Source organism: Coregonus clupeaformis, chromosome 15, assembly GCF_020615455.1.
Source record: "Coregonus clupeaformis isolate EN_2021a chromosome 15, ASM2061545v1, whole genome shotgun sequence".
Classification (NCBI taxonomy): domain Eukaryota; kingdom Metazoa; phylum Chordata; class Actinopteri; order Salmoniformes; family Salmonidae; genus Coregonus; species Coregonus clupeaformis.
In genome coordinates, this window is record NC_059206.1 from 34,195,715 (window position 1) to 34,221,842 (window position 26,128).

At 43.2% G+C, this 26,128-nt stretch overlaps 1 protein-coding gene across 3 annotated transcripts in view; it reads left to right on the top strand.

The window, feature by feature from the left end:
* The window catches only part of LOC121583493 (splicing factor, suppressor of white-apricot homolog), a 172,686-nt gene that overhangs the window by 30,218 nt on the left and 116,340 nt on the right, over window positions 1-26,128 (top strand). For all 3 annotated transcript variants that reach the window (XM_045225112.1, XM_045225111.1, XM_045225113.1), the window contains 2 exons: window positions 12,746-12,840; window positions 13,752-13,920. In XM_045225112.1, the coding sequence (XP_045081047.1) occupies window positions 12,746-12,840; window positions 13,752-13,920 (264 nt within the window). The remainder of the gene's footprint in view (window positions 1-12,745; window positions 12,841-13,751; window positions 13,921-26,128) is intronic.

The window sequence follows — 26,128 nt, forward strand, 5'->3', positions numbered from 1 at the left end:
CCCATCCAACCTGACAGAACTTGAGAGGATCTGCAGAGAAGAATGGGAGAAACTCCCCAAATACGGGTTTGCCAAGCTTGTAGCATCATACACCAAGACGACTCGAGGCTGTAATCGCTGCCAAAAGTGCTTCAACAAAGTACTGAGTAAAGGGTCTGAATACTTATGTAAATGTCATATTTCTAAAAACCTGTTTTTGCTTTGTCATTATGGGGTATTGTGTGTAGATTGTTGAGGAAAAAAACAATTTAATCAATTTTAGAATAAGGCTGTAACTTAACAAAATGTGGAAAAAGTCAAGGGGTCTGAATACTTTCCGAATGCACTGCATGCCTCCGAGAAATAATGCATCACTGGAAACATATTGCAGATTTGAAAAAAGATTTCTCAAAGATACTGACTGAGTAAAACATGTGAATACAAGGTGTTGAATAACTTGCCCAAAGAACAGAGAAAAGCTTTGAATGATTTGAAAAAACATTTGACTGTCATTGTGAAGCCTGCCGATAAAGGTGGTGTCATAGTGGTACAGAACGTGGTGGACTATGAGACAGATTAATCTACAATTGTCTGACAGTGTTTTCTATATGGAACTCCCTGTGAACTCTACTTCCTTGTTCCAGACCTCTATTCAGGACAAGCTCAAGTAGGGCTGGGTGATATGGCCTAAAAATCATATCTCCATTTCTTTTCTAACTTATGGGCAATTCACGATATACAGCTCTGGAAAAAATTATGAGACCACTGCACTAATATACGTTTCTCTGGTTTTACTATTTATAGGTATGTGTTTGGGTGAAATTAACATTTTTTTTTTATTCTTTGATCTACTGACAACATTTCTCCCAAATTCCAAATAAAAATATTATCATTTAGAGCATTTATTTGCAGAAAATGACAACTGGTCAAAATAACAAAAAAGATGCAGTGTTGTCCTCGAATAATGCAAAGAAAATAAGTTAAAGTTCATTTTTAAACAACACAATACTAATGTTTTAACTATGGAAGAGTTCAGAAATCAATATTTGGTGGAATAACCCTTATTTTCAATCACAGCTTTCATGCGTCTTGGCATGCTCTCCACCAGTCTTTCACATTGATGTTGGGTGACGTTATGCCACTCCTGGCGCAAAAATTCAAGCAGCTCGGCTTTGTTTGATGGCTTGTGACCATCCATCTTCCTCTTGATCACATTCCAGAAGTTTTCAATGGGGTTCAGGTCTGGATATTGGGCTGGCCATGACAGGGTCTTGATCTGGTGGTCCTCCATCCACTTCTTGATTGACCTGGCTGTGTGGCATGGCATATTGTCCTGCTGGAAAAACCAATCCTCAGTTTTGGGGAACAATGTCAGAGCAAAAGGAAGCAAGTTTTCGTCCAGGACAACCTTGTACGTGGCTTGATTCATGAGTCCTTCACAAAGACAAATCTGCCCGATTCCAGCATTGCTGAAGCACCCCCAGATCATCACCGATCCTTCACCAAATTTCACAGTGGGTGCGAGACACTGGCTTGTAGGCCTCTCCAGGTCTCCGTCTAACCATTAGACGACCAGGTGTTGGGCAAAGCTGAAAATTGGACTCATCAGAGAAGATGACCTTACTCCAGTCCTCTACGGTCCAATCCTAATGGTCTTTTGCAAACCTCAGCCTGGCTCTTCTTTGCTTCTCATTGATGAAGGGCTTTTTTCTAGCTTTGCACGACTTCAGCCCTGCCCCTAGGAGCCTGTTTCGAACCGTCCTCACCGTGCACTTCACCCTAGCTGCCGTTTGCCATTCTTTTTGTAGGTCACTTGATGTCATCCTACGGTTGTTGAGTGACATTCAAATGAGTTGGCGGTCATCCGGTTAGTAGAGAGTCGTTTTCGCCCTCTGCCGGTCTGTAGCTTTGTTGTCCTCAATGTCTGTTGCTTGACTTTGTTCTTATGAACCGCCGTCTTTGACATTTTAAGGATGGAAGCAACCTGACGCTCACTGTATCCCTCTGCCAGTAAAGCCAGAATTGAACCCTTCTTTTCCTCACTCAAAACTTTCCTTTTCAACTCTTTTGGCATGGTCAATAGTTATTTTTTTTTATTAATATTACTTTTGAGGTACTATTAGCACTGTTTTTGCCATCCAGCTGGTCCCATTGCAAGAGGATAGTGATGACCACAGCAGTGGACTTGATACTTTTCCTCGTTAAATAAGATTTGGTTCATGTGATCACCTAATCAGTACCTAATTCAGTAGAATGAGGTGTGCCTGTGTTGGAATTCAACAGACACAGGAATGGAATGGCTGTCATACATGTAGAGATGCTGATTTAAGAAAAATCTGCAGTGGTCTCTTAATTTTTTCCAGAGCTGTATATCTCGTTTTTTTTTTTTTTTTTTTTAATAAGCTGTTGCACAATTAAAGTTCAATACACTGCATTTCAAACATAATTCAGGGCTTGTAAAAGTATACCTAGGCTAACTATAAGCTTTCCACAACCATAAGACCCACTAATAATGTAATTATTTTATCAAAAATTATTTAACCTGCTTTTTGCAATAATCACTGATCTGGCTTTCAAGTCTGTCTATGAAAATTTCACTTTTGTTAAAAATGTAAGCAGAATCATGCACAATGCACTTCCACTAATAATGACCAACTTCTTGAAGCAGGCGTTATAGAACAATCTCTCAAGCACAAGCCCATGTGTTTGTGCCAGCTAATCTTTATATTTAAAGTCTAGCCAACTTGGATCTATTTGCTTGCTAACAAGGTAGAACAGTTAAACTGTTATGAATAGACCCTCCTGTCCATCTCCAACTGTTTGAAGAACAGCCTGTTCACTTTGTTTAGATATTGAAATCAAGTGGCCTACCTGGATAAGAAGATGCTTATTTCTCAGAATGAGAACGAGTTGTCAATGCCTTATGTAAATGTGCCTTTTTATGCTCATTGCACATTTTATAAAACACAGACTAGACAGCTAGCACATAACAGTCTGTGGCTAAAATGCTGCTAGCGGTACGTGATACCGCAATGCAGCTCGCGACAGAAACGGATCATTAATTTTCCACAACATGTTCATTGATACTCTCATTTTAGTATGGTCTGCTCTGTTCTACATTTTGGGAGTAGAGACATAAAAAGGGTATCGTTAAAAAGGTTTTTGTCTATTACAGTAAAATAACATCTCTAATCTTTTCAGTGTCCATATGACCGAATCTGTTTGACCAAACCTCAAATGCAAATAGCGAGTTTAAACTGCTTGTTGTCAGAGAGGAAGATGTCTTTGTGGTGAGTGGCAGGGGAAGGGTCTCGGTGTCTGTGTGCGAGTGGGAAGGTGCGCAGTGCACACTGGACTGAAGCAGCAAAGCAGACGAGACCAAAAAGACAGAACGCTCATAAAAATGAACAAAAAATGTAAACCTCTTGTGAACCAGGCATTTGGAACATCGCGCTAAAACATCAATTCAAAATAATTTGACATTGCCCAGCCCTAAGCTCAAGCTATATCTTGACAGAGGGGAAATCAGTATGAATGAGTACAACTTTATGAAAGTAGATAACCCTATGACACCTGTAATAGATGCACTCCCTAAAGTCAATAAACACCCTACTAACCCCACCGGATGCTCTATTATTAACCGAAATTGGGAGCCTGACTGAACAAATATCCAATATTGTTGTCTCATTTTTCAAGCCATGTCTCCTCTTTACCCTCTTTCACGAGGGACTCTATTGACATGATTCATGTACTCAAGACTTTTCGCCAGGTCAATGAAAACATACTACTCACCTGTTTTTGATTTTGAAAGCCTACAGTATAGACGTCTATACCCCATCAAGGTGGCCTAGACGCCCTAACCTTCTTTTTGGAACGATGCCCTACAGACTCTCGGCCTAGCTCCTCATGTATCAGAGACCTAGCAGAGCTGGTTCTCACAAACAACTGTTTTATGTTTAGAAGTGACTTTTTCATACAAACAAAAGGAACCACTATGGGGAGTACAATGGCACTCAATTATGCCAATCTTTATATTAGACTCTTAGAACATGATCGCATTCTCAACCCTGAGCAAAATCCCTTTCTATCCAAGGTCAAACTATATCGACGTTATATAGACGATATATTGGTATTATTTGATGGGACCTGGCTATCTGGCCAGCCTGCTGACCGGACCTTTCTGGTCGGCCGGAGCTATGTCCTGCCGGCCAGATACAGTGCTTTCGGAAAGTATTCAGTCCCCTTTACTTTTTCCAAATGTTGTTACATTACAGCCTTATTCTAAAATGGATTCAATAAAACATTTTCCTCAGCAATCTACACACAATGCCACATAATGACAAAGCGAAAATACGTTTTTTGAATTTTTTGCAAATATATAACAAATAACAAACTGAAATACCTTATTTATGTAAGCATTCAGACCCTTTCCTATGAGACTCAAAATTTAGCTCAGGTGCATCCTGTTTCCATTGATCATCCTTGAAATATTTATACAACTTGATTGGCGTAAACCTGTGTTAAATTAAATTGATTGGATATGATGTGGAAAGGCACACACGTGTTTATATAAGGTCCCACAGTTGACAGTGCATGTCAGAGCAAACACCAAGCCATGAGGTCAAAGGAATTGTCTGTAGAGCTCTGAGACAGGATTGTGTGGAGGCACACATCTGGGGAAGGGTACCAAAAAATGTGTGCAGCATTAAAGATCTACAAGAACACAGTGGCCTCCATCATTCTTAAATGGAAGAAGTTTGGAACCACCAAGACTCTTCCTAGAGCTGGCCGCCCGGCCAAACTGAGCAATCGGGGGAGAAGGGCCTTGGTCAGTGAGGTGACCAAGAACCCAATGGTCACTGACAGAGCTCCAGAGTTCCTCTGTGGAGATGGGAGAACCTTCCAGAAGGACAACCATCTCTGCAGCACTCCACCAATCAGGCCTTTATGGTAGAGTGGCCAGACGGATCCACTCTCAGTAAAAGGCACATGACAGCCCCCTTGGAGTTTGCCAAAAGGCACCTAAAGGACTCTCAGACCATGAGAAACATGATTATCTGGTCTGATGAAACCAAGATTGAACTCTTTGGCCTGAATGCCAAGCGTCATGTCTGGAGGAAACCTGGCACCATCCCTATGGTGAAGCATGGTGGTGGCAGCATCATGCTGTGGGGATGTTTTTCAGCGGCAGGGACTGGAAGACTAGTCAGGATCGAGGGAAAGATGAACGGAGCAAAGTACAGAGAGAACCTGCTCCAGAGTGCTCAGGACCTCAGACTACCTTCCAACAGGACAACGACTCTAAGCACACAGCCAATATAACGTAGGAGTGGCTTCGGGACAAGTCCCTGAATGTCCTTGAGTGGCCCAGTCAGAGCTCGGACTTGAACCTGATCGAACATCTCTTGAGAGACCTGAAAATAGCTGTGCAGCGACGCTCCCCATCCAACCTGACAGAGCTTGAGAGGATCTACAGAGAAGAATGAGAGAAACTCCCCAAATACGGGTTTGCCAAGCATTGGAAGTTAGAGAACTGACTTGTTGGAAAGGTGGCATCCTATGACTGTGCCATATTGAAAGTCACTAAGCTCTTCAGTAAGGCCATTCTACTGCCAATGTTTGTCTATGGAGATTGCGTGGCTGTGTGCTCAATTTTATACACCTGTCAGCAACGGATGTGGCTGAAATAGCCGAATCCACTCATTTGAAGGGGTGTCCACATACTTTTGTAAATATATAGTGTATATCATGAATCGCCCATAAGTTTGAGAAAATCGAGATTTGATTTTTAGGCCATATCGCCCAGCCCTACTTGAGCTTGTCATGAATAGAGGTCTTGAACAAGGAAGTAGACAATTGTAGAAGGAATAATGATATCAACGTCCCCTTGCTGTGCACTTTTCCCAGGCAAAGCACAACTTGTCCTCCGCTACCTGGGAATTGAACATGTGAAAATGCCACGTAGAGGAGGCGATATTGTCAATTTACTCCTGAGAAAAGTGTCCTTTTGGATACATTTCCTCAATACTCTCTCCAAGAGGTCTAATTGAGGAACTAGACATAAAACCTTTTCTATAAAATGTGTTCTGCTCACAGGGCTGCTTTTTTTTCACTTTCCCTATACACTGGGTATACAAAACATTAGGACTGACCAGGTGAATCCATTGCAAATCAATATTAGGAAGGTGTTCCTAATGTTTGGTATACTCACTCTATAATATTGTATACAAAGTGATTGACGCATTTGTCTCACCCGTTTTTAATCTATTGCCCACCTATATTACTTGACATGGTTAAAATAGCTAACTAGATGTATTCATGTTTTTCATATATGTCTACTGTGTAATATTTATTGTGATAATGTATTACACTGTATGTATTCAATTGACCGGATGTACATGCCTCTAGAGCAGTGGTCACCAACCTTTTATGAGTCAAGATCACTTTCGCAGTCTAAAAGCAAGCCGAGATCTTCCGTTCAAATTCTTTTTTTAACATGACTTAAAAAAATGTAACATTAACATACTAAAATCAGTTCTGTAGGAATTAGGGGTGTGTAGTAGGCCTAATACATTATCACAGCATATTGGCTATATGCTTGGCCTGCCAATATTGAGGTCAGTGATCTTCAGGTCGTAAAGTCGGAGCTCTAGAAAGATGCACGAGTTTCCGACTTGGAATTCGGAGTTGGATGACCATTCAAAACTATTTCTGCCAGTCGGATCTCGTTTTGTCCAGTTGTCTTGAACGCACTGAAGTCGGAAGTTGGCAGTGCTTAATTTGTAAATCGGGAGGTGCCAGAACAAAAAGTGAGCGCGAGAGGGGGAGCTCTGAGGTACCGAAACGCCCCAATTTTTTTTAAATACTAAAGCATTGCATGCATATACAGTTGAAGTTGGAAGTTTACATACACTTAGGTTGGAGTCATTAAAACTCATTTTTCAACCACTCCACAAATTTCTTGTTAACAAACTATAGTTTTGGCAAGTCGGTTAGGACATCTACTTTGTGCATGACACAAGTAATTTTTCCAACAATTGTTTACAGACAGATTATTTCACTTATAATTCACTGTATCACAATTCCAATGGGTCAGAAGTTGAATGTGCCTTTAAACAGCTTGGAAAATTCCAGAAAATTATGTCATGGCTTTAGAAGCTTCTGATAGGCTAATTGACATAATTTGAGTCAATTGGAGTTATACATGTGGATGTATTTCAAGGCCTACCTTCAAACTCAGTGCCTCATTGCTTGACATCATGGGAAAATCAAAAGAAATCAGCCAAGACCTCAGAAACTAAATGGTAGACCTCCGCAAGTCTGGTTCATCCTTGGGAGCAATTTCCAAACGCCTGAAGGTACCACGTTCATCTGTACAAACAATAGTATGCAAGTATAAACACCATGGGACCACGCAGCCGTCATACCGCTCAGGAAGGAGACGCGTTCTGTCTCCTAGAGATGAACATACTTTGGTGCGAAAAAGTGCAAATCAATCCCAGAACAACAGCAAAGGACCTTTTGAAGATGCTGGAAGAAACGGGTACAAAAGTATCTATATCTACAGTAAAACGAGTCCTATATCGACATAACCTGAAAGGCCGCTCAGCAAGGAAGAAACCACTGCTCCAAAACCTCCATAAAAATGCCAGTCTATGGTTTGCAACTGCACATGGGGACAAATATCGTACTTTTTGGAGAAATGTCCTCTGGTCTGGTGAAAAAAAAAATATAGAACTGTTTGGCCATAATGACCATCGTTATGTTTGGAGGAAAAAGGGGGATACTTGCAAGCCGAAGAACACCATCCCAACCGTGAAGCACGGGGGTGGCAGCACCATGCTGTGGGGGTGCTTTGCTGCAGGAGGGACTGGTGCACTTCACAAAATAGATAGAAAATAGAAAATGATTTTGATATATTGAAGCAACATCTCAAGACATCAGTCAGGAAGTTAAAGCTTGGTCGCAAATGGGTCTTCCAAATGGACAATGATCCCAAGCATACTTCCAAAGTTGTGACAAAATGTCTTAAGGACAACAAAGTCAAGGTATTGGAGTGGCCATCACAAAGCTCTGACCTCAATCCTATAGAAAATGTGTCGGCAGAACTGAAAAAGCGTGTGCGAGCAAGGAGGCCTACAAACCTGACTCAGTTACACCAGCTCTGTCAGGAGGAATGGGCCAAAATTCACCCAACTTATTGTGGGAAGCTTGTGGAAGGCTACCCGAAATGTTTGACCCAAGTTTAAACAATTTAAAGGCAATGCTACCAAATACTAATTGAGTGTATGTAAACTTCTGACCCACTGGGAATGTGAAGAAAGAAATAAAAGCTGAAATAAATAATTCTCTCTACTATTATTCTGACATTTATAATAATAATATGCCATTTAGCAGACGCTTTTATCCAAAGTGACTTACAGTCATGCGTGCATACATTTTTGTGTATGGGTGGTCCCGTGGATGAACCCACCACCCTGGCGTTACAAGCGCCGTGCTCTACCAGCTGAGCTACAGAGGACCACATTTCACATTCTTAAAATAAAGTGGTGATCCTAACTGACCTAAGACAGGGAGTTTTTACTATAATTAAATGTCAGGAAATGTGAAAAACTGAGTTTAAATGTATTTGGCTAAGGTGTATGTAAACTTCCGACTTCAACTGTATATCATCGCATTTGCGTAGTGACATAGAGCAGTAGAGTTGAGGCACTTACAGAAGTTGCACACATGGGGAAAACATGTTGTAGCCTAGAATTCTGGAATAAATTATAGACTCATTTCATGCAATTCGAATTCTTTATACATGACTGGCAGGATATTTTTTAATACGCACAAATTATCGAAATGACAGGCTACTTTGACACTGACAAACTTAGAATCTGATATCAATACTCCTGAGTGGCGCAGTGGTCTAAGGCACTGCATCACAGTGCTAACTGTGCCACTAGATCCTGGTTCGAATCCAGGCTCTGTCGCAGCCGGCCGCGACCGGGAGACTCATGGGCGGCGCACAATTGGCCCAGCGTCGTCCAGGGTTGGGGAGGGAATGGCCGGCAGGGATGTAGCTCAGTTGATAGAGCATGGCGTTTGCAACGCCAGGGTTGTGGGTTCGATTCCCACGGGGGGCCAGTATAAAAAAAAAAAATATGTATTCACTAACTGTAAGTCGCTCTGGATAAGAGCGTCTGCTAAATGACTAAAATGTAAATGTAAATGTAATCAATAAAAACAACCTTGTCTTAAATTCATCAATAGCCTAGTCCTATGAGTGTGGAGACATAGTGTAGGCTGCAATATGAGGAGGAAGTTATAGTCCTAAAAATGCTTTCCAGGTTCACTGACTCACCCAATGATCCACAGCTCACTCACCATTGATGTCCGATGCGTTTGTGCCAAAAGCCTATCTCTCTCTTGTTTTACTTTGTAAAACAATATTTTGAAGTTTATTACAGCACACGGATTATAGTCTTCTCTTTTCAGCAGGAGCCATTTGCTTTCCAACCTTCTGTTTTCCCTCGATTGTATTTGAAATATTGCGAAAGGCCTGTTTTGTCTGCATGCTGTTCACTGACAGATTTGCTGCACCTTCCCGACTGTAGGCTATGCCTTATTGGGCTACACACAATCCACAGCTAGGCTATTTTTTAAAAGAAGCTATTGATCTTCTAAATTATGGGCCTTCTCATGGTGTAGTAGGCTATTCTGATTTATTTCATTTCTTTCTGAACAGACAGCAGTAATTCTATAACTTTGGCAAATGTATTTCAATTTATCAGGGGTGCTGCAGCTCCTCCAGAACACTTCGCACGGCTATGATTCTATAAGGAAATAAATGATGAAGTGCAGCGCTGGAGAGATGAGAGTTGCAGGCTCATGTCTATCAGAGCAGAGAAAGGGAGAGAGATCATATAAAGTTAATCTCATTCTAGTTCTGTGAGAGATACAGGTGCACCTCTCACACAGCCACGGCCAAGCATTGGTCTCAAACAGGTTAGTTACAGTCTTGCGCAAACCATAAGCCCTGGCCGGCCCAACCCAAATCAACTCAGAATATCAGGCCTGGGCTGAAAATCTACTTTTTCACATTACGTTTTTTTGTGGGGGGCAGGAGAATTAATGAAGAGGGAACTCGAATAAACTTTGATTGCTTTTATAATAATTTATACATTGCAAAAAGTGGAAATTATTTTCATGCCATGAGAGGTACCGGATCTGGCCAAATAGGTTCTGTAACGAAACAATCCAAAACGGAGAGGTGCCGTATCCTGTTCCGGCAAGATCCGGCTCAAATTAAGCATTGGAAGTCTGAGATTTTCGAGGTCCCAGTTGTTTTGAACGCTGCATTAGTCTCAGCGGAGGGAGGGAGAGAACAGCAGAGGGTCAGCCTCTCATGGTCCCTGCTCTCTCCTTCCTTGCCTCAGGTGAGACTGACCAGAGAGGGCAACCTGGTCTCAGAGCATTTCATATTCTTCTGTATGTAAATTCGAGACTCCGTTTAGTATGAAATGTTTTGTATGGTATTTATTAATTTGTGGATGTCCATCACCCATTTCGTACGATTTGTTACGAATTACAATTCGTATTATACGTTACGAATTAGCAAAACATACAAAATGTTACGAATTTGCAAAATGTATGATATGTTATGAATTCTAGCTAGGTGGCTAACGTTAGCTAGCTGGCTAATGTTAGCTAGACTAGGGGTTAGGATTAAGGTTAGGGTTAAGTTTAGGAGTTAGGTTGAAGGGTTAAGGTTAGGGTTAGGGGAAGGGTTAGCTAAGTAGTTGCAAAGTAGCTAAAAACTAGTAATTAGTTCAAAAGTTGCTGATTAGCTAAAATGCTAAAGTTGACCGTGATGAGATTCGAACTCGCAAACATCTGTATTGGTATTTTATTAGGATCACCCATTATCTGTTGTGAAAGCAGCAACTACTCTTCCTGGGGTCCACACAAAACATGAAACATGACATAATACAGAACATTAATAGACAAAATTAGCTCAAGAACAGAACTAAATCATTTATTTTTTTAAGGCACACGTAGCCTACATATCAATTCAAAATCTAACCATACCAAACGTAACATATCATACTAATCTGAGTGTCCTGGAATTAAATGTACTATGTTACGTCTAGTCTATGAGACCAGGTTGGAGAGAAGGGACACAGTTTTCCACCCCATCTACCTAATACACAAATTCATGTTGTTCATATGACCAGAGAAAGTGAAATATTCCTTGATATTAAAATACACGACGAGCTGCTAATAATAATAAAAATGCAGAGCTATCACTACACTTGGCTACTCATTCATTGCAGCGCCAGTGGATGTAGGGAGAAGTGCATTTTATGTTTTGTGTTGAATAAAAACAGTGTTAGTGCTGAGACACTCACTCATAAAAACAGCAGCTATTTGCTGTATTCTTTGACAGTCTCTTTCTGGTCATGGTTTTAAAAGTTATGAAATCTCATGTAGGCTAGTATCAAACTTTGCTGTGGCCGGGGTTCGTGGAAGCTGTAAGCACGGTGATTTGAGCTATCCGATTGGCCAGCGCAGTAGGCACACTCGATTTAGCCACATATCTCCCGGTCTGCCGGGTAGGCAGAGTTTGTCTTTTCAGACAAATGAAATGGTTCAAAATGGGAACACTTTGCCTACCCGGTGTGCAGGGCTTCTGAATCAAGTGCACCTACCGCCAACAGTTCAAAACAAATAAATTGAAAAAAGGGGCCTTAATCGTTGGCTTTTCGACAGAAATGTTTGATGATCGACTATGAATGCCTTTAAGATAGACCAGTTGATCACGATCGACTGGTTGGTGACCACTGCCCTAGAGGTTATTTAAGTAGATTTGTTTCACAGTGGTGTATGACCTGACAAAGATCCAACTCGGATCGAAACATTATTTTGCGTCTGATTAAATCACCATGGGAGCATACCAGAGTTGCGTACATTCCTTTATTTTTATTTGTATACGTTCTTCTGTCCTGCACCTGATAAGTTGGATGTGCATATTTTTACATTTTTTTCTATTCTTGTACTGTCACCATCTTTATTGCAAAACGAAATACAAATACACACAACTTCAAGCTACATATTCATTTGACAGAGGTAATGAACTGCCCATTGATCAGCACAGCAATTGATAAAACAGGGCCATGTTTGCAAAACAAGTGTTTCTGAGCTTATGTCAATATTACACAGGTAAACTAACCGTTACAGAAATCAGGAATGGAGACAGGCTCTATAGACCTTTTGAAATATGAGTGACTGTGTCCAACACACCACCACAGACAGGCACCACATTACTCAAGACAAAACAGCTCGCTCAGTCAAGCATGATGGTCTTTGTAAGTATAAAAGCAAAGCTTGCTTTCATATTATACAAATAAAAAAGCTTAAATGCAGTGGAATGGGATTAGTGTGGTGTGTGAAGAATCCAATACTTTAACCTTTATGCAGTACAAATCACATTATTGTGGGAGCACCTCCTCTAAGAGTATGAATTAGGCAGTTTGAGAAGGTTTGAATCCTATGAAACCTGCATACACATTGTTTGAAGTGCAATAGACCAACATTGTTACTGTAGTAGGTCAAAGCTGTGTGCTGGAAAACCTTGGTAGAGCATGGGTGGAGTAGGCGGCATTGTGGTGCTCATGTGAATTATCTTTATTTTTCAGCTTCAGACCAATGCCTACTTCTCACTTAAAACAGTGTTTTGTTTGTAATATTCTTTATTCATACTTCAATATATTTTCTGTAGACTCTGATGATTCTGATGATGATGGGGATGGCAACTACCTCCACCCCAGCCTGTTTGCTCCTAAGAAGAGCTCTCGCCTTGAGGAGCTGATGAAGGTAAGGACTAGTGTGTACTCTGACTAGTGTGTACTCTACCTGGCCCAACATGACCTCTACCTTAATGCTTATTATGTTCGCTGAGGTTTTTCATCTATTGAAGATAGTCTGAGAGGTGCATTTTACTGTACACTGGGCTGAGATTATTGGATATGAGAAACCATTATTGTGAAAGGCACTTGTGAATTCTCAACCATATTGCTTTGTTCTGTCCTATTCAGACAAATAGTTATCTTGGCTGCAGAGGGAACAATAAGACTATAGACTGAGTTCATCTAAGGGCCTTTCTGGAGCAATTATCTCCCATCCATAGGGGCTTTTCCGTTCATTCCAACCCACAATTTGTCTATTAAAGGTTCATATTGCATTTTTTATAGGGTTTACCCATTTGGTAATTGCGCCAATGGTTAGGTTTTTAATGTTCAAAAGCCCATACACTTCGGAATTAATAGCACATTATTGTTAAGTTGTTCTATTCGACGGCACAATTGGGCCTGATTTCAAAGCATCTCACTTCGAAGTGCTTTAGACCTGAATATCAGGAGAATGCCATCTTTCCTTTAGAACTTTGAAGTCTGTTCATTAAAAGGGTTTTGATAACTCATATGCCAACTCTTTGATTACACCAGATTGCACACCATAAGGCTGGAGACACCGTTATAAATCAAAAGTATACATGTTTATAAATTATTCAAAGGCCACACTAATAAATGACTTGCAATAAGTATGTTATACCACATAACATAGAGAAATATAGCATAAAGAAACCGTTTCTCTGCCTTGACTTGTCCTCACCTCACATTAGCTAGAGGTGTCTCAGTTTCACCACTCTATCTTCCCATTGTTGAGGGTAATAAAAGAGCTGCTGACTGTAGTTCTAAGCCTTCTAACCAAATCTATTTGTGTTGTAGCCTCTCCAAGTCATGGACCCAGACCATCCACTGGCAGCGCTGGTCCGGAAAGCCCGACAGGAACAGAACGGAGCCGCCGCTGCAGCTGCCGCCGCCATGGCAACCAAGCCAGAGGAAGTGCCTGCAGAGCCGGCTGTGCCAGCCGCACCGGCAGAGTACACCGCTGACCGTGAGTATAGTTTCTCATTAATGAGAGTCGAACTGGGCAACTGTGAAATCCAATACCTGAGGAGCATTCATATTGGCTCCGAGGGAGCCTCTTCATCTCAGTTTAGTCCTGGTCCACTTCATTTCTCTCCCCATTTTCTTTTTCATTTCCCTTTCGACACAAGCTCAGTCTCTCAGACAGGCAGAGTGGCACTCAATTGTCTAGTATTGATCATTGTTCCCCTGGAGGCAAAAATAATTATCTTTCTTTGAGTGGGACATTGGTGTTAATATCAGATTAGAATCTCTTTCGGAGGAAAGGTATATTGAATCAACAAAATACTGATCAGACACAGGCACATGTTCCCACTGGCAAACCTTGAGTTATTCACATGTCACAGATTGTGTTCACAAATTGCTGAGATCAACATAAAGTACCTAGATCAAATCTGCCCAGTTTTTCTGATAGAGATTCTGGGCTGTACTTGAGGTTTGAGATGAGCTGGCAACAGCAGTGTTGGATTGTGATGATGTGGAGGGGCTGTAGCCGTGGAGGTGACCCTGCAGCTCATAGTGGAAAAGCTCATTAACATGGTCTCCTGTAGGCCCATGACTCATTACACTACTGAAATGTCCTCTACCAGGAGTTCAATAGTAGTAAACCCTTCACCACCAGAGCAGTTCAATGTGATCAACCTGGGAAATTCAGCTTTGTCAATACTTGTCCTTGAGGACTGGTCAGCACAGACTGTATCGAGAAGCGATTTTCACCACTTGTCCCTGGGGGATTGTGAGTACTTTAAGGTTCTTAACACTTTTCAATGTCTCAGAGAAGGTATTTTTTACTCATTTCTTATCTTTGAAGTTGTGCCCGGTTCATTTTCGGAGCTGCAGTGAGCTGTTGTTTTGGACGTGCTGACAAACTGAATTCTCCTCACTTTTCATTGACTGCAGTGTTTGTTTTGCGCTGAACGCCGGTGGACAGAATCCAAAGCTGTTTGTCTGGCCGCCCCACAGATGTGTTTGCGCCCTCTAAATACAGACATAATTTCCACTTATTTTTCTGCTCTCTTCTGGCTGCACACACACACACACACACACACACACACACACACACACACACACACACACACACACACACACACACACACACACACACACACACACCACAACCATTTCTCCACCCTAGTGCTACAGGCAATGACTAGCTCTCTCTCGCTTGACCCAAACACTTGAATACATCCACTGTTATTCAGCTCATGCACTCTTCATCCTAAGCAACAGACACAATAACACTCTAACTGTAGCTCAGTGCTCACTGCAAGATGGCGAATCGCATCTCTGCATGTCTGGCAGACATATCAGTATGGATGACGGATCACCACCTCAAGCTGAACCTTGGCAAGACGGAGCTGCTCTTCCTCCCGGGGAACCGCCATCACGGTTGACAACTCCGTTGTGTCCTCCTCCCAGAGTGCGAAGAGCCTTGGCGTGACCCTGGACAACACCCTGTCGTTCTCCGCTAACATCAAGGCGGTGACCCGATCCTGTAGGTTCATGCTCTACAACATTCGGAGAATACGACCCTGCCTTACACAGGAAGCGGCACAGGTCCTAATCCAGGCACTTGTCATCTCCCGTCTGGATTACTGCAACTCGCTGTTGGCTGGGCTCCCTGCCTGTGCCATTAAACCCCTACAACTCATCCAGAATGCCGCAGCCCGTCTGGTGTTCAACCTTCCCAAGTTCTCTCACGTCATCCCGCTCCTCCGCACACTCCACTGGCTTCCAGTTGAAGCTCGCATCTGTTACAAGACCATGGTGCTTGCCTATGGAGCTGTGAGGGGAACGGCACCTCCGTACCTTCAGGCTCTGATCAGTCCCTACACCCAAACGAGGGCATTGCGTTCATCCACCTCTGGCCTGCTGGCCCCCTTACCTTTGCGGAAGCATAGTTCCCGCTCAGCCCAGTCAAAACTGTTCGCTGCTCTGGCACCCCAATGGTTGAATAAGCTCCCTCACGACGCCAGGACAGCGGAGTCACTCACCACCTTCCGGAGACATTTGAAACCCCACCTCTTTAAGGAATACCTGGGATAGGATAAAGTAATCATTCTACCCCCCCTTACCCCATCCCCCCAAAACCCCCCCCCACCATTGTCAAGTGGTTATCCCACTGGCTATAAGGTGAATGCACCTATTTGGATAAGAGCGTCTGCTAAATGACGTAAATGTAAATGTAAGACTGTACTATTCCTCTAGCAAATCTAGAGAAAAAATTGCAACGTCACAGAATCACTAGTCTTGCAGGGCCATCCTTCCAAAGGGTGTCCGAGGCTACAAAATCACCAGTTTCTCTCTACTGTCTGCATTAGTTGTAAGTGATGGATGTTGAAGGTGCTGGGTGTGATATTGGGTGCCAGGCTACCCTATACGTCCTTGAGAGATGTTCCTCGCAATTTGGCTGGTCGTATTTTCCGGGGTCAACCCCGTCTCCCCTCTCTTTGTCTGAACTGTGAAATTGTCCTGGTGCTTGGGAGAGACAGCTCAAGCTGAGTTCACTGATTTGTCTTAATTAGCATGACTTGAAGAGCTCCACTGGTTTCCTGAGGTAAGAGGGAGAAAGAGGGAGAGAGGCGCTCTGCTTAAAGCTCCCGACTTCGACGCCACCGCTGCCACCACAGCATCTCACAGCAGTACAGACATGGATTTTTAATGCGCTGGCTTATTGCGACAAGATAATCATTTTGGAAAGATTTTGCTCCCATAGATCCGACTTTGATTTCTGTGTATGGCGCCGGTTCTCTGGGAGAATCCCTGTAAAACTCAGACTGGAGAGGATCAAAGGCATCAAATGAATAGACTGCTCAATGTGATCCTCCAGTATCTGCCAATGAGGCGGGTATTGAATGAGAATTAGGCAAAAGGAGTTAAGACTGTGTAACAGTTTTGGGCTGTTCTCAACTATCCAGACTTCATAAGGGCTCAGCTTTGGAGCTTCTTTTCATTTGTTATAACTTTGGTAGCTCTTGACGGTAGATTGGGCCTAGTTCTTTTAACCTTGAGTGTTTCGTGGTGTAATCTGATTGATTGACCTCAAACGATCACTTATTCGCTTCCCATTCTACTGGTCTACGGATTCTCTGTTACAATATTGGAACATCCTACATTCTAAACAGTCAACATGAGGCATATTAGATAATTTTACAACACTTCCTAGAAATGTTGAGAAGCTGTCAAGAATGAACTGTGAAGACTGGGCTTTTCTATCTTGAGACTGGGCTTTTCTTTCTGAAATCAAATTACATTTTATTCGTCACATGCTTCGTAAACAACAGGTGTAGACTAACAGTGAAATTCTTACTTACGGGTCCTTCCCAACAATGCAGAGAGAAAGAAAATAGAGAAATAATAAGACATAATAATAAATACACAATGAGTAACGATAACTTGGCTATATACATGGGGTACCAGTACTGAGCCGATGATGAATGATGGTGCTGGAGGGGATGGCTGCCGTTTTATGGACTCTTAACCAACCATGCTATTTTGTGTGTTTTTTCGCATTGTTTGTAACTTATTTTGTAGATAATGTTGCTGCTACCGTCTCTTATGACTGAAAAGAGCTTCTGAACTCACCTTGAACTGGACGATGAATTTTAATTGTATGAGTCGAACGAGAGCGATTTGCTCAAAGACACCCGACAGGGCCCTCATCCCCGTCATTCGCAGTAGAAAGAAAAGGAGGTATCGCGGAAGGAGATTGGGGTGCTTGGTAAGGAGCCGGCGACGAGTGGCTAATCTGCCTTTGCCATCGATACTATTGGCCAATTTACAATCGCTTGATAATAAAATGGACAACCTACAGGCACGAATATCCTACCAATGGGACATTAAAAACTGTAATATCTTATGTTTCACTGAGTCGTGGCTGAACGATGACATGAATAACATACAGCTGGCGGGTTATACACTTTATCGCCAGGATAGAACAGCAGCCTCTGGTAAGACAAGGGGTGGCGGTCTATGTATATTTGTAAACAACTGCTGGTGCACGATATGTAAGGAAGTCTCTAGGTTTTGCTCGCCTGAGGTAGAGTATCTCATGATAAGCTGTAGACCACACTATCTACCAAGAGAGTTTTAATCTATATTCTTCGTAGCTGTCTGTTTACCACCACAAACCGATGTGGCACTAAGACCGCACTCAATGAACTGTATACGGCCATAGGCAAACAGGAAAACGCTCATCCAGAGGCGGCGCTCCTAGTGGCCGGGGACTTTAATGCAGGGAAACTTAAATCAGTTTTACCTCATTTCTACCAGCATGTTACATGTGCAACCAGAGGTAAAAAAACTCTAGACCACCTTTACTCCACACACACAGACGAGTACAAAGCTCTCCCTCGCCCTCCATTTGGCAAATCTGACCGTAATTCTATCCTCCTGATTCCTGCTTACAAGCAAAAACTAAAGCAGGAAGCACCAGTGACTCGGTCAATAAAAAAGTGGTCAGATGAAGCAGATGCTAAGCTACAGGACTGTTTTGCTAGCACAGACTGGAATATGTTCCGGGATTCTTCCGATGGCATTGAGGAGTACACCACATCAGTCACTGACTTCATCAATATGTGCATCGATGCCGTCGTCCCCACAGTGACTGTACGTACATACCCCAACCAGAAGCCATGGATTACAGACAACATCCGCACTGAGCTATAGGGTAGAGCTGCTGCTTTCAAGGAGCGGAACTCAAACCCGGAAGCTTATAAGAAATCCCGCTATGCCCTCCGACGAACCATTAAACAGGCAAAGTGCCAATACAGGACTAAGATCGAATCGTACTACACCGGCACCAACGCTCGTCGGATGTGGCAGGGCTTGCAAACTTTACAGACTACAAAGGGAAGCACAGCCGCGAGCTGCCCAGTGACACGAGCCTACCAGACGAGCTAAATTACTTCTATGCTCGCATCGAGGCAAGTTACACTGAAACATGCATGAGCATCAGCTGTTCCGGACGACTGTGTGATCACGCTCTTCGTAGCCGATGTGAGTAAGACCTTTAAACAGGTCAACATTCACAAGGCCGCAGGACCAGATGGATTACCAGGACGTGTACTCCGGGCATGCGCTGACCAACTGGCAGGTGTCTTCACTGACATTTTCAACCTGTCCCTCTCTGAGTCTGTAATACCAACATGTTTCAAGCAGATCACCATAGTCCCTGTGCCCAAGGACACTAAGGTAGCCTGCCTAAATGACTACCGACCCGTAGCACTCACGTCTGTAGCCATGAAGTGCTTTGAAAGGCTAGTCATGGCTCACATCAACGCCATTATCCCAGAAACCCTAGACCCACTTCAATTTGCATATCACCCCAACAGATCCACAGATAATGCAATCTCTATTGCGCTCCACACTGCCCTTTCACACCTGGACAAAAGGAACACCTATGTGAGAATGCTATTCATCGACTACAGCTCAGCGTTCAACACCATAGTGCCCTCAAAGCTCATCACTAAGCTAAGGACCCTGGGACTAAACACCTCCCTCTGCAACTGGATCCTGGACTTCCTGACGGGCCGCCCCAAGGTGGTAAGGGTAGGTAACAACACATCCGCCATGCTGATCCTCAACATTGGGGCCCCTCAGGGGTGCGTGCTCAGTCCTCTCCTGTACTCCCTGTTCACTCATGACTGCATGGCCAGGCACAACTCCAACACCATCATTAAGTTTGCCGATGACACAACAGTGGTAGGCCTGATCACCGACAACGACGAGACAGCCTATAGGGAGGAGGTCAGAGACCTGGCCATGTGGTGCCAGGACAACAACCTCTCCCTCAACGTGATCAAGACAAAAGAGATGATTGTGGACTTCAGGAAAAAGAAGAGGACCAAGCACGCCCCCATTCTCATCGACGTGGCTGTAGTGGAGCCGGTTGAGAGCTTCAAGTTCCTTGGTGTCCACATCACCAACAAACTAACATGGTCCAAGCACACCAAGACAGTCGTGAAGAGGGCACGACAAAACCTATTCCCCCTAAGGAGACTGAAAAGATTTGGCATAGGTCCTCAGATCCTCAATAGGTTCAACAGCTGAACCAACGAGAGCATCCTGACTGGTTGCATTACTGCTCTGACCGCAAGTCGCTACAGAGGGTAGTGCGTACGGCCCAGTACATCACTGGGACCAAGCTTCCTGCCCTCCAGGACCTCTATACCAGGCGGTGTCAGAGGAAGGTCCTAAAAATTGTCAAATACTCCAGCCACCATAGTCATAGACTGTTCTCTCTGCTACCGCACGGCAAGCGGTACCGGAGCGCCAAGTCTAGGTCCAAGAGGCTTCTAAACATATTTTACCCCCAAGCCATAAGACTCCTGAACATCTAATCAAATGGCTACCCAGACTATTTGCATTGCCCCCCCACCCCTCTTTTACGCTAATGCTACTCTCTGTTTATATCTATGGATAGTCACTTTAATAACTCTACCAACATGTACACTACCGTTCAAAAGTTTGGGGTCACTTAGCAATGTCCTTGTTTTCGAAAGAAAAGCCATTTTTTTGTCCATAAAAATAAATAACATCAAATTGATCAGAAATACAGTGTAGACATTGTTAATGTTGTAAATGGCTATTGTAGCTGGAAATGGCTGATTATTTTTTTTTTGAATATCTACGTAGGCGTACAGAGGCCCATTATCAGCAACCATCAGTCCTGTGTTCCAATGGCACGTTGTGTTTGCTAATCCAAGTATTATGATTTTAAATGGCTAATTGATCATTAGAAAACCCTTTTGCAATTATGTTAGCACAGCTGAAAACTGTTGTGCTGATTAAAGAAGCAATAAAACTGGCCTTCTTGAGACTAGTTGAGTATCTGGAGCATCAGCAATTGTGGGTTCGATTACAGGCTCAAAATGGCCAGAAACAAATAACTTTCTTCTGAAACTCGTCAGTCTATTCTTGTTCTGAGAAATGAAGGCTGTTCTATGTGAGAAATTGCAAAGAAACTGAAGATCTTGTACAACGCTGTGTACTACTCCCTTCACAGAACAGCGCAAACTGGCTCTAACCAGAATAGAAAGAGGAGTGGGAGGCCCCGGTGCACAACTGAGCAAGAGGACAAATACATTAGAGTTTCTAGTTTGAGAAACAGGCCTCAACTGGCAGCTTCATTAAATAGTACCCGCAAAACACCAGTCTCAACGTCAACAGTGAAGAGGCGACTCCGGGATTCTGACATTCTAGGCAGAGTCAGACTGGCCAATAAAAAGAAACAATTAAGATGGGCAGTCTGAGATATGGCTTTTTCTTTGCAACTCTGCCTAGAAGGGCAGCATCCCGGATTCGCCTCTTCACTGTTGACGTTGAGACTGGTGTTCTGAGGGTACTATTTAATGAAGCTGCCAGTTGAGGACCTGTGATGCGTCTGTTTCTCAAACTAGACACTCTAATGTATTTGTCCTCTTGCTCAGTTGTGCACCGGGGCCTCCCACTCCTCTTTCTATTCTGGTTAGAGCCAGTTTGCACTCTTCTGTGAAGGGAGTAGTACACAGCGTTGTACGAGATCTTCAGTTTCTTTGCAACTATGGTGGTCTGCTTGAAACATGTTGGTATTACTGACTCAGACAGGGACAGGTTGAAAATGTCAGTGAAGACACTTGCCAGTTGGTCAGCGCATGCTCGGAGTACGCATCCTGGTAATCCGTCTGTGAATGTTGACCTGTTTAAAGGTCTTACTCACATCGGCTACGGAGAGCGTGATCACACAGTCGTCCGGAACAGCTGATGCACATGCATGTTGGAACACAGGACTGATGGTAGCTGATAATGGGCCTCTGTACGGCTATGTAGATATTCCATTAAAAATCAGCTGTTTCCAGCTATAGTAGCCATTTACAACATTAACAATGTCTGCACTGTATTTCTGATCAATTTGATATTTTAATGCACAAAAAAATTGCTTTTCTCTCTCGAAAACAAGGACATTTCGAAGTGACCCCAAACTTTTGAACGGTAGTGTACATATTACCCCAATTACCTCGACTAACCGTTGCTCCTGTATATTGACTCGGTACCCCCTGTATATAGCGTCGCTATTGTTATTTTTACTGCTGCTCTTTAATTATTTGTAACTTTTATAATGTATTATTTTCTATTGTATTTTTTAGTGATTAAAAAAATATATATATTATTTCTTAAAACTGCATTGTTGGTTAAGGGCTTGTAAGTAAGCATTTCACTTTGTCTACGCTTGTTGTATTCGGCGCATGTGACAAATCAAATTTGGTAATTCCTGTAGATACAGTGCATTCAGAAAGTATTCAGACCCCTTGACTTTTTCCACATTTTGTTACGTTACAGCCTTATTCTAAAATTGATTAAATTGTTTTTTTCCCCTCATCAATCTACACACAATACCCCGTAATGACAAAGCAAAAACAGGTTTTTTCGCAAATGTATTAACAATAAAAAACTATCACATTTACATACGTTTTCAGACCCTTTACAAAGTACTTTGTTGAAGCACATTTGACAGGGATTACAGCCTCAAGTCTTCTTGGGTATTACGCTACAAGCTTGGCCCACCTGTATTTAGGGACTTTCTCCCATTCTTCTCTGCAGATCCTCTCAAGCTCTCTCAGGTTAGATGGGGAGCGTCGCTACACAGCAATTTTCAGGTCTCTCCAGAGATCTTCAATCAGGTTCAAGTCCGGGCTATGGCTGGGCCACTCAAGGACATTCAGAGACTTGTGCTGAAGCCAATCCTGCGTTGTCTTGGCTGTGCGCTTAGGGTCGTTGTCCTGTTGGAAGGAGAACCTTCGCCCCAGTCTGAGGTCCTGAGCGCTCTGGAGCAGGTTTTCATCAAGGATCTCTCTGTACTTTGCTCTGTTCATCTTTCCCTTGATCCTGACTAGTCTCCCAATCCCTGCCACTGAAAAACATCCCCACAGCATGATGCTGCCACCACCATGCTTCACCGTTGTGATGGTGCCAGGTTTCCTCCAGACGTGACACTCTGGCATTCAGGCCAAAGAGTTCAATCTTGGTTTCATCAGACCAGAGAATGTTGTTTCTCATGGTGTGTTTGGGATCATTGTCATGCTGAAAGACCCAGCCACGTTTCATCTTCAATGCCCTTGCTGATGGAAGGAGGTTTTCACTCAAAATCTCACAATACATGGCCCCATTCATTCTTTCCTTTACACGGATCAGTCGTCCTGGTCCCTTTGCAGAAAAACAGCCCCAAAGCATGATGTTTCCACCCCCATGCTTCACAGTAGGTATGGTGTTCTTTGGATGCAACTCAGCATTCTTTGTCCTCCAAACACAACGAGTTGAGTTTTTACCAAAAAGTTATATTTTGGTTTCATCTGACCATATGAAATTCTCCCAATCCTCTTCTGGATCATCCAAATGCACTCTAGCAAACTTCAGACGGGCCTGGACATGTACTGGCTTAAGCAGGGGGACACGTCTGGCACTGCAGGATTTGAGTCCCTGGCGGCGTAGTGTGTTACTGATGGTAGGCTTTGTTACTTCGGTCCCAGCTCTCTGCAGGTCATTCACTAGGTCCCCCCGTGTGGTTCTGGGATTTTTGCTCATCGTTCTTGTGATCATTTTGACCCCACGGGGTGAGATCTTGCGTGGAGCCCCAGATCGAGGGAGATTATCAGTGGTCTTGTATGTCTTCCATTTCCTAATAATTGCTCCCACAGTTGATTTCTTCAAACCAAGCTGCTTACCTATTGCAGATTCAGTCTTCTATACTGATAACAAGTTCAAACAGGTGCCATTATTACAGGTAACGAGTGGAGGACAGAGGAGCCTCTTAAAGAAGAAGTTACAGGTCTGTGAGAGCCAGAAATCTTGCTTGTTTGTAGGTGACCAAATACTTATTTTCCACCATAATTTGCAAATAAATTCATAAAAAATCCTACAATGTGATTTTCTGGAGAAAAAAAATTCTCAATTTGTCTGTCATAGTTGACGTGTACCTATGATGAAAATTACAGGCCTCTCTCATCTTTTTAAGTGGGAGAACTTGCACAATTGGTGGCTGACTAAATACTTTTTTTCCCCACTGTATGTGATGAGTCCAAAAAAGTTAGTGCAAAAAGGGTCAATGCAGATAGTCCAGGTTGCTATTTGGTTAACTATTTAACTAACTACTGTATTTAGCGGTCTAATGGCTTGGGTGTAGAAGCTGTTTAGGGTCCTGTTGGTTCCAGACTTGGTGCATCGGTACAGATTGCCATGCGGTAGCAGAGAGAATGGTTTATGACTTGGGTGGCTGGAGTCTTTAAACATGTTTGGGGCTTACTCTGACACCGCCTGGTATAGAGGTCCTGGTTGGCAGGGAGCTCGGCCCCAGTGATGTACTGGGCTGTACGCACTACCCTCTGTAGCACCTTGCGATCGGATGCCAAGCAGTTGCCATATCAAGCGGTGATCCAGCCATTCAAGATGATTTCAGTTGTGCAGCTGTAGAACTTTTGTTCCAAATCTTTTCAGCCTCCTGACGGGCAAGAGGTGTTGTCGTGCCCTCTTCACGACTGTGTTGGTGTGTGTGGACCATGATAGATCCTTAGTGATGTGGACACCAAGGAACTTTAAGCCCTCGACCCGCTCCACTACAGCCCTGTCGATGTGAATAGGGGCATGCTCGGCCCCCATTTCCTGTCGTCCACGATCAGCTCCTTTGTCTTGCCGACGTTGAGGGAGAGGTTGTTGTCCTGGCACCACACTGCCAGGTCTCTGACCTCCTCCTTATAGGCTGTCTCATCTTTGTTGGTGCTCAGGCCTACTTCCGCCGTGTCAACAGAAAACATAATGGCTTTGGAGTCGGGTGTGGCCAAGCAGTCATGGGTGAACAGGGATTACACGAGGGGACTAAGCACGCACCCCTGAGGGGCCCACGTGTTGAAGGTCATTGTGTCGGATGTGTTGTTGCCTACCGTCACCACTTGGGGCAGCCCGTCAGGAAGTCCAGGATCCAGTTGTAGAGGGAGGTGTTCAGTCCCAGGGTCCTTAGCTTAGTGATGAGCTTGGAGGGCACTATGGTGTAGTCAATGAGCTGTAGACAATGAACAGCATACTCACATAGGTGTTCCCCTTGTCCAGGTGGGAGAGGGCAGTGTGGAGTGCAATAATGATTGCGTAATCAGTGGATCTGTTGAAATTGTTGCATGTTGCATTTATATTTTTGTTCAGTATATATCTATCGGCGAGTCTCTGTTGTGCGGTGCACATGAGGTGATGAAATGACACTTGTATGCAATTCACTACTAAATGTTTGCCATCAGATATCTTATAATGGCTTTCTGCCAGAAGTCAAAGAGCTCTGGTGAGTTATCTGTACAGCTGCCATTTTTTCCCTGTGCTTCCTAATAGTGTTTTTTTTTTCTCCTCCGTTCTTCTCCCATCTGCTCCATGTACACATGCAGCTCTTCCTTTAGAAAAGCATACATCACAACTTTGTTCATTTGCACAATTTATCTTGTTCACTTTTGCTTGTAAAATGTCCGCCCTCACCATAAATGACATTCGGTAGCTTCTAGCTTTGCCTGTATAACTGTATGAGCTGCATTTGCCTGTCTTTGCAATTAGTTTGTTAGTTTTCACTTGTTAGCATTTAGCTAACAGCGTGTATGTGAATTTGCTTCAAGTTTGTGCTAATTTTGTTAGCATTCTGGTAATAGAGGCCCAATGGTTTTAGTGCATCCTTGTGTGCTATGCCAGTAATACTGGAAATCCCAGTAACATATTCCAGTCTGTGATAGCAAAACAGTCCTGTAGTTTAACATCTGCTTCATCGGACCACTTCCGTATTGGGCGTGTCACTGGTACTTCCTGTTTTGAGGTTTTGCTTGTAGGAATCAGGAGGATAGAGTTATGGTCAGATTTGCCAAATGGAGGGCGAGGGAAAGCTTTGTATCCATTTCTGTGTGTGGCATAAAGGTGATCTAGTTTGGGGGGAAAGGGTTCTCTCTAGTTGCAAAGGTGACATGGGCATAGAAATTAGCTAAGACTGATTTCAGTTTCCCTGCATTAAAAGCGCCGCGTCTGGATGAGCATTGTCTTGTTTGCTTATGGCCCTATACAGCTCGTTGAGTGTGATCTTAGTGCTAGCATTGGTTTGTGGTGGTAAATAGAAAGCTACTGTACGAAAAATATCTATAAAAACTCTCTTTGTAAGTAGTATGGTCTACAGCGTATCA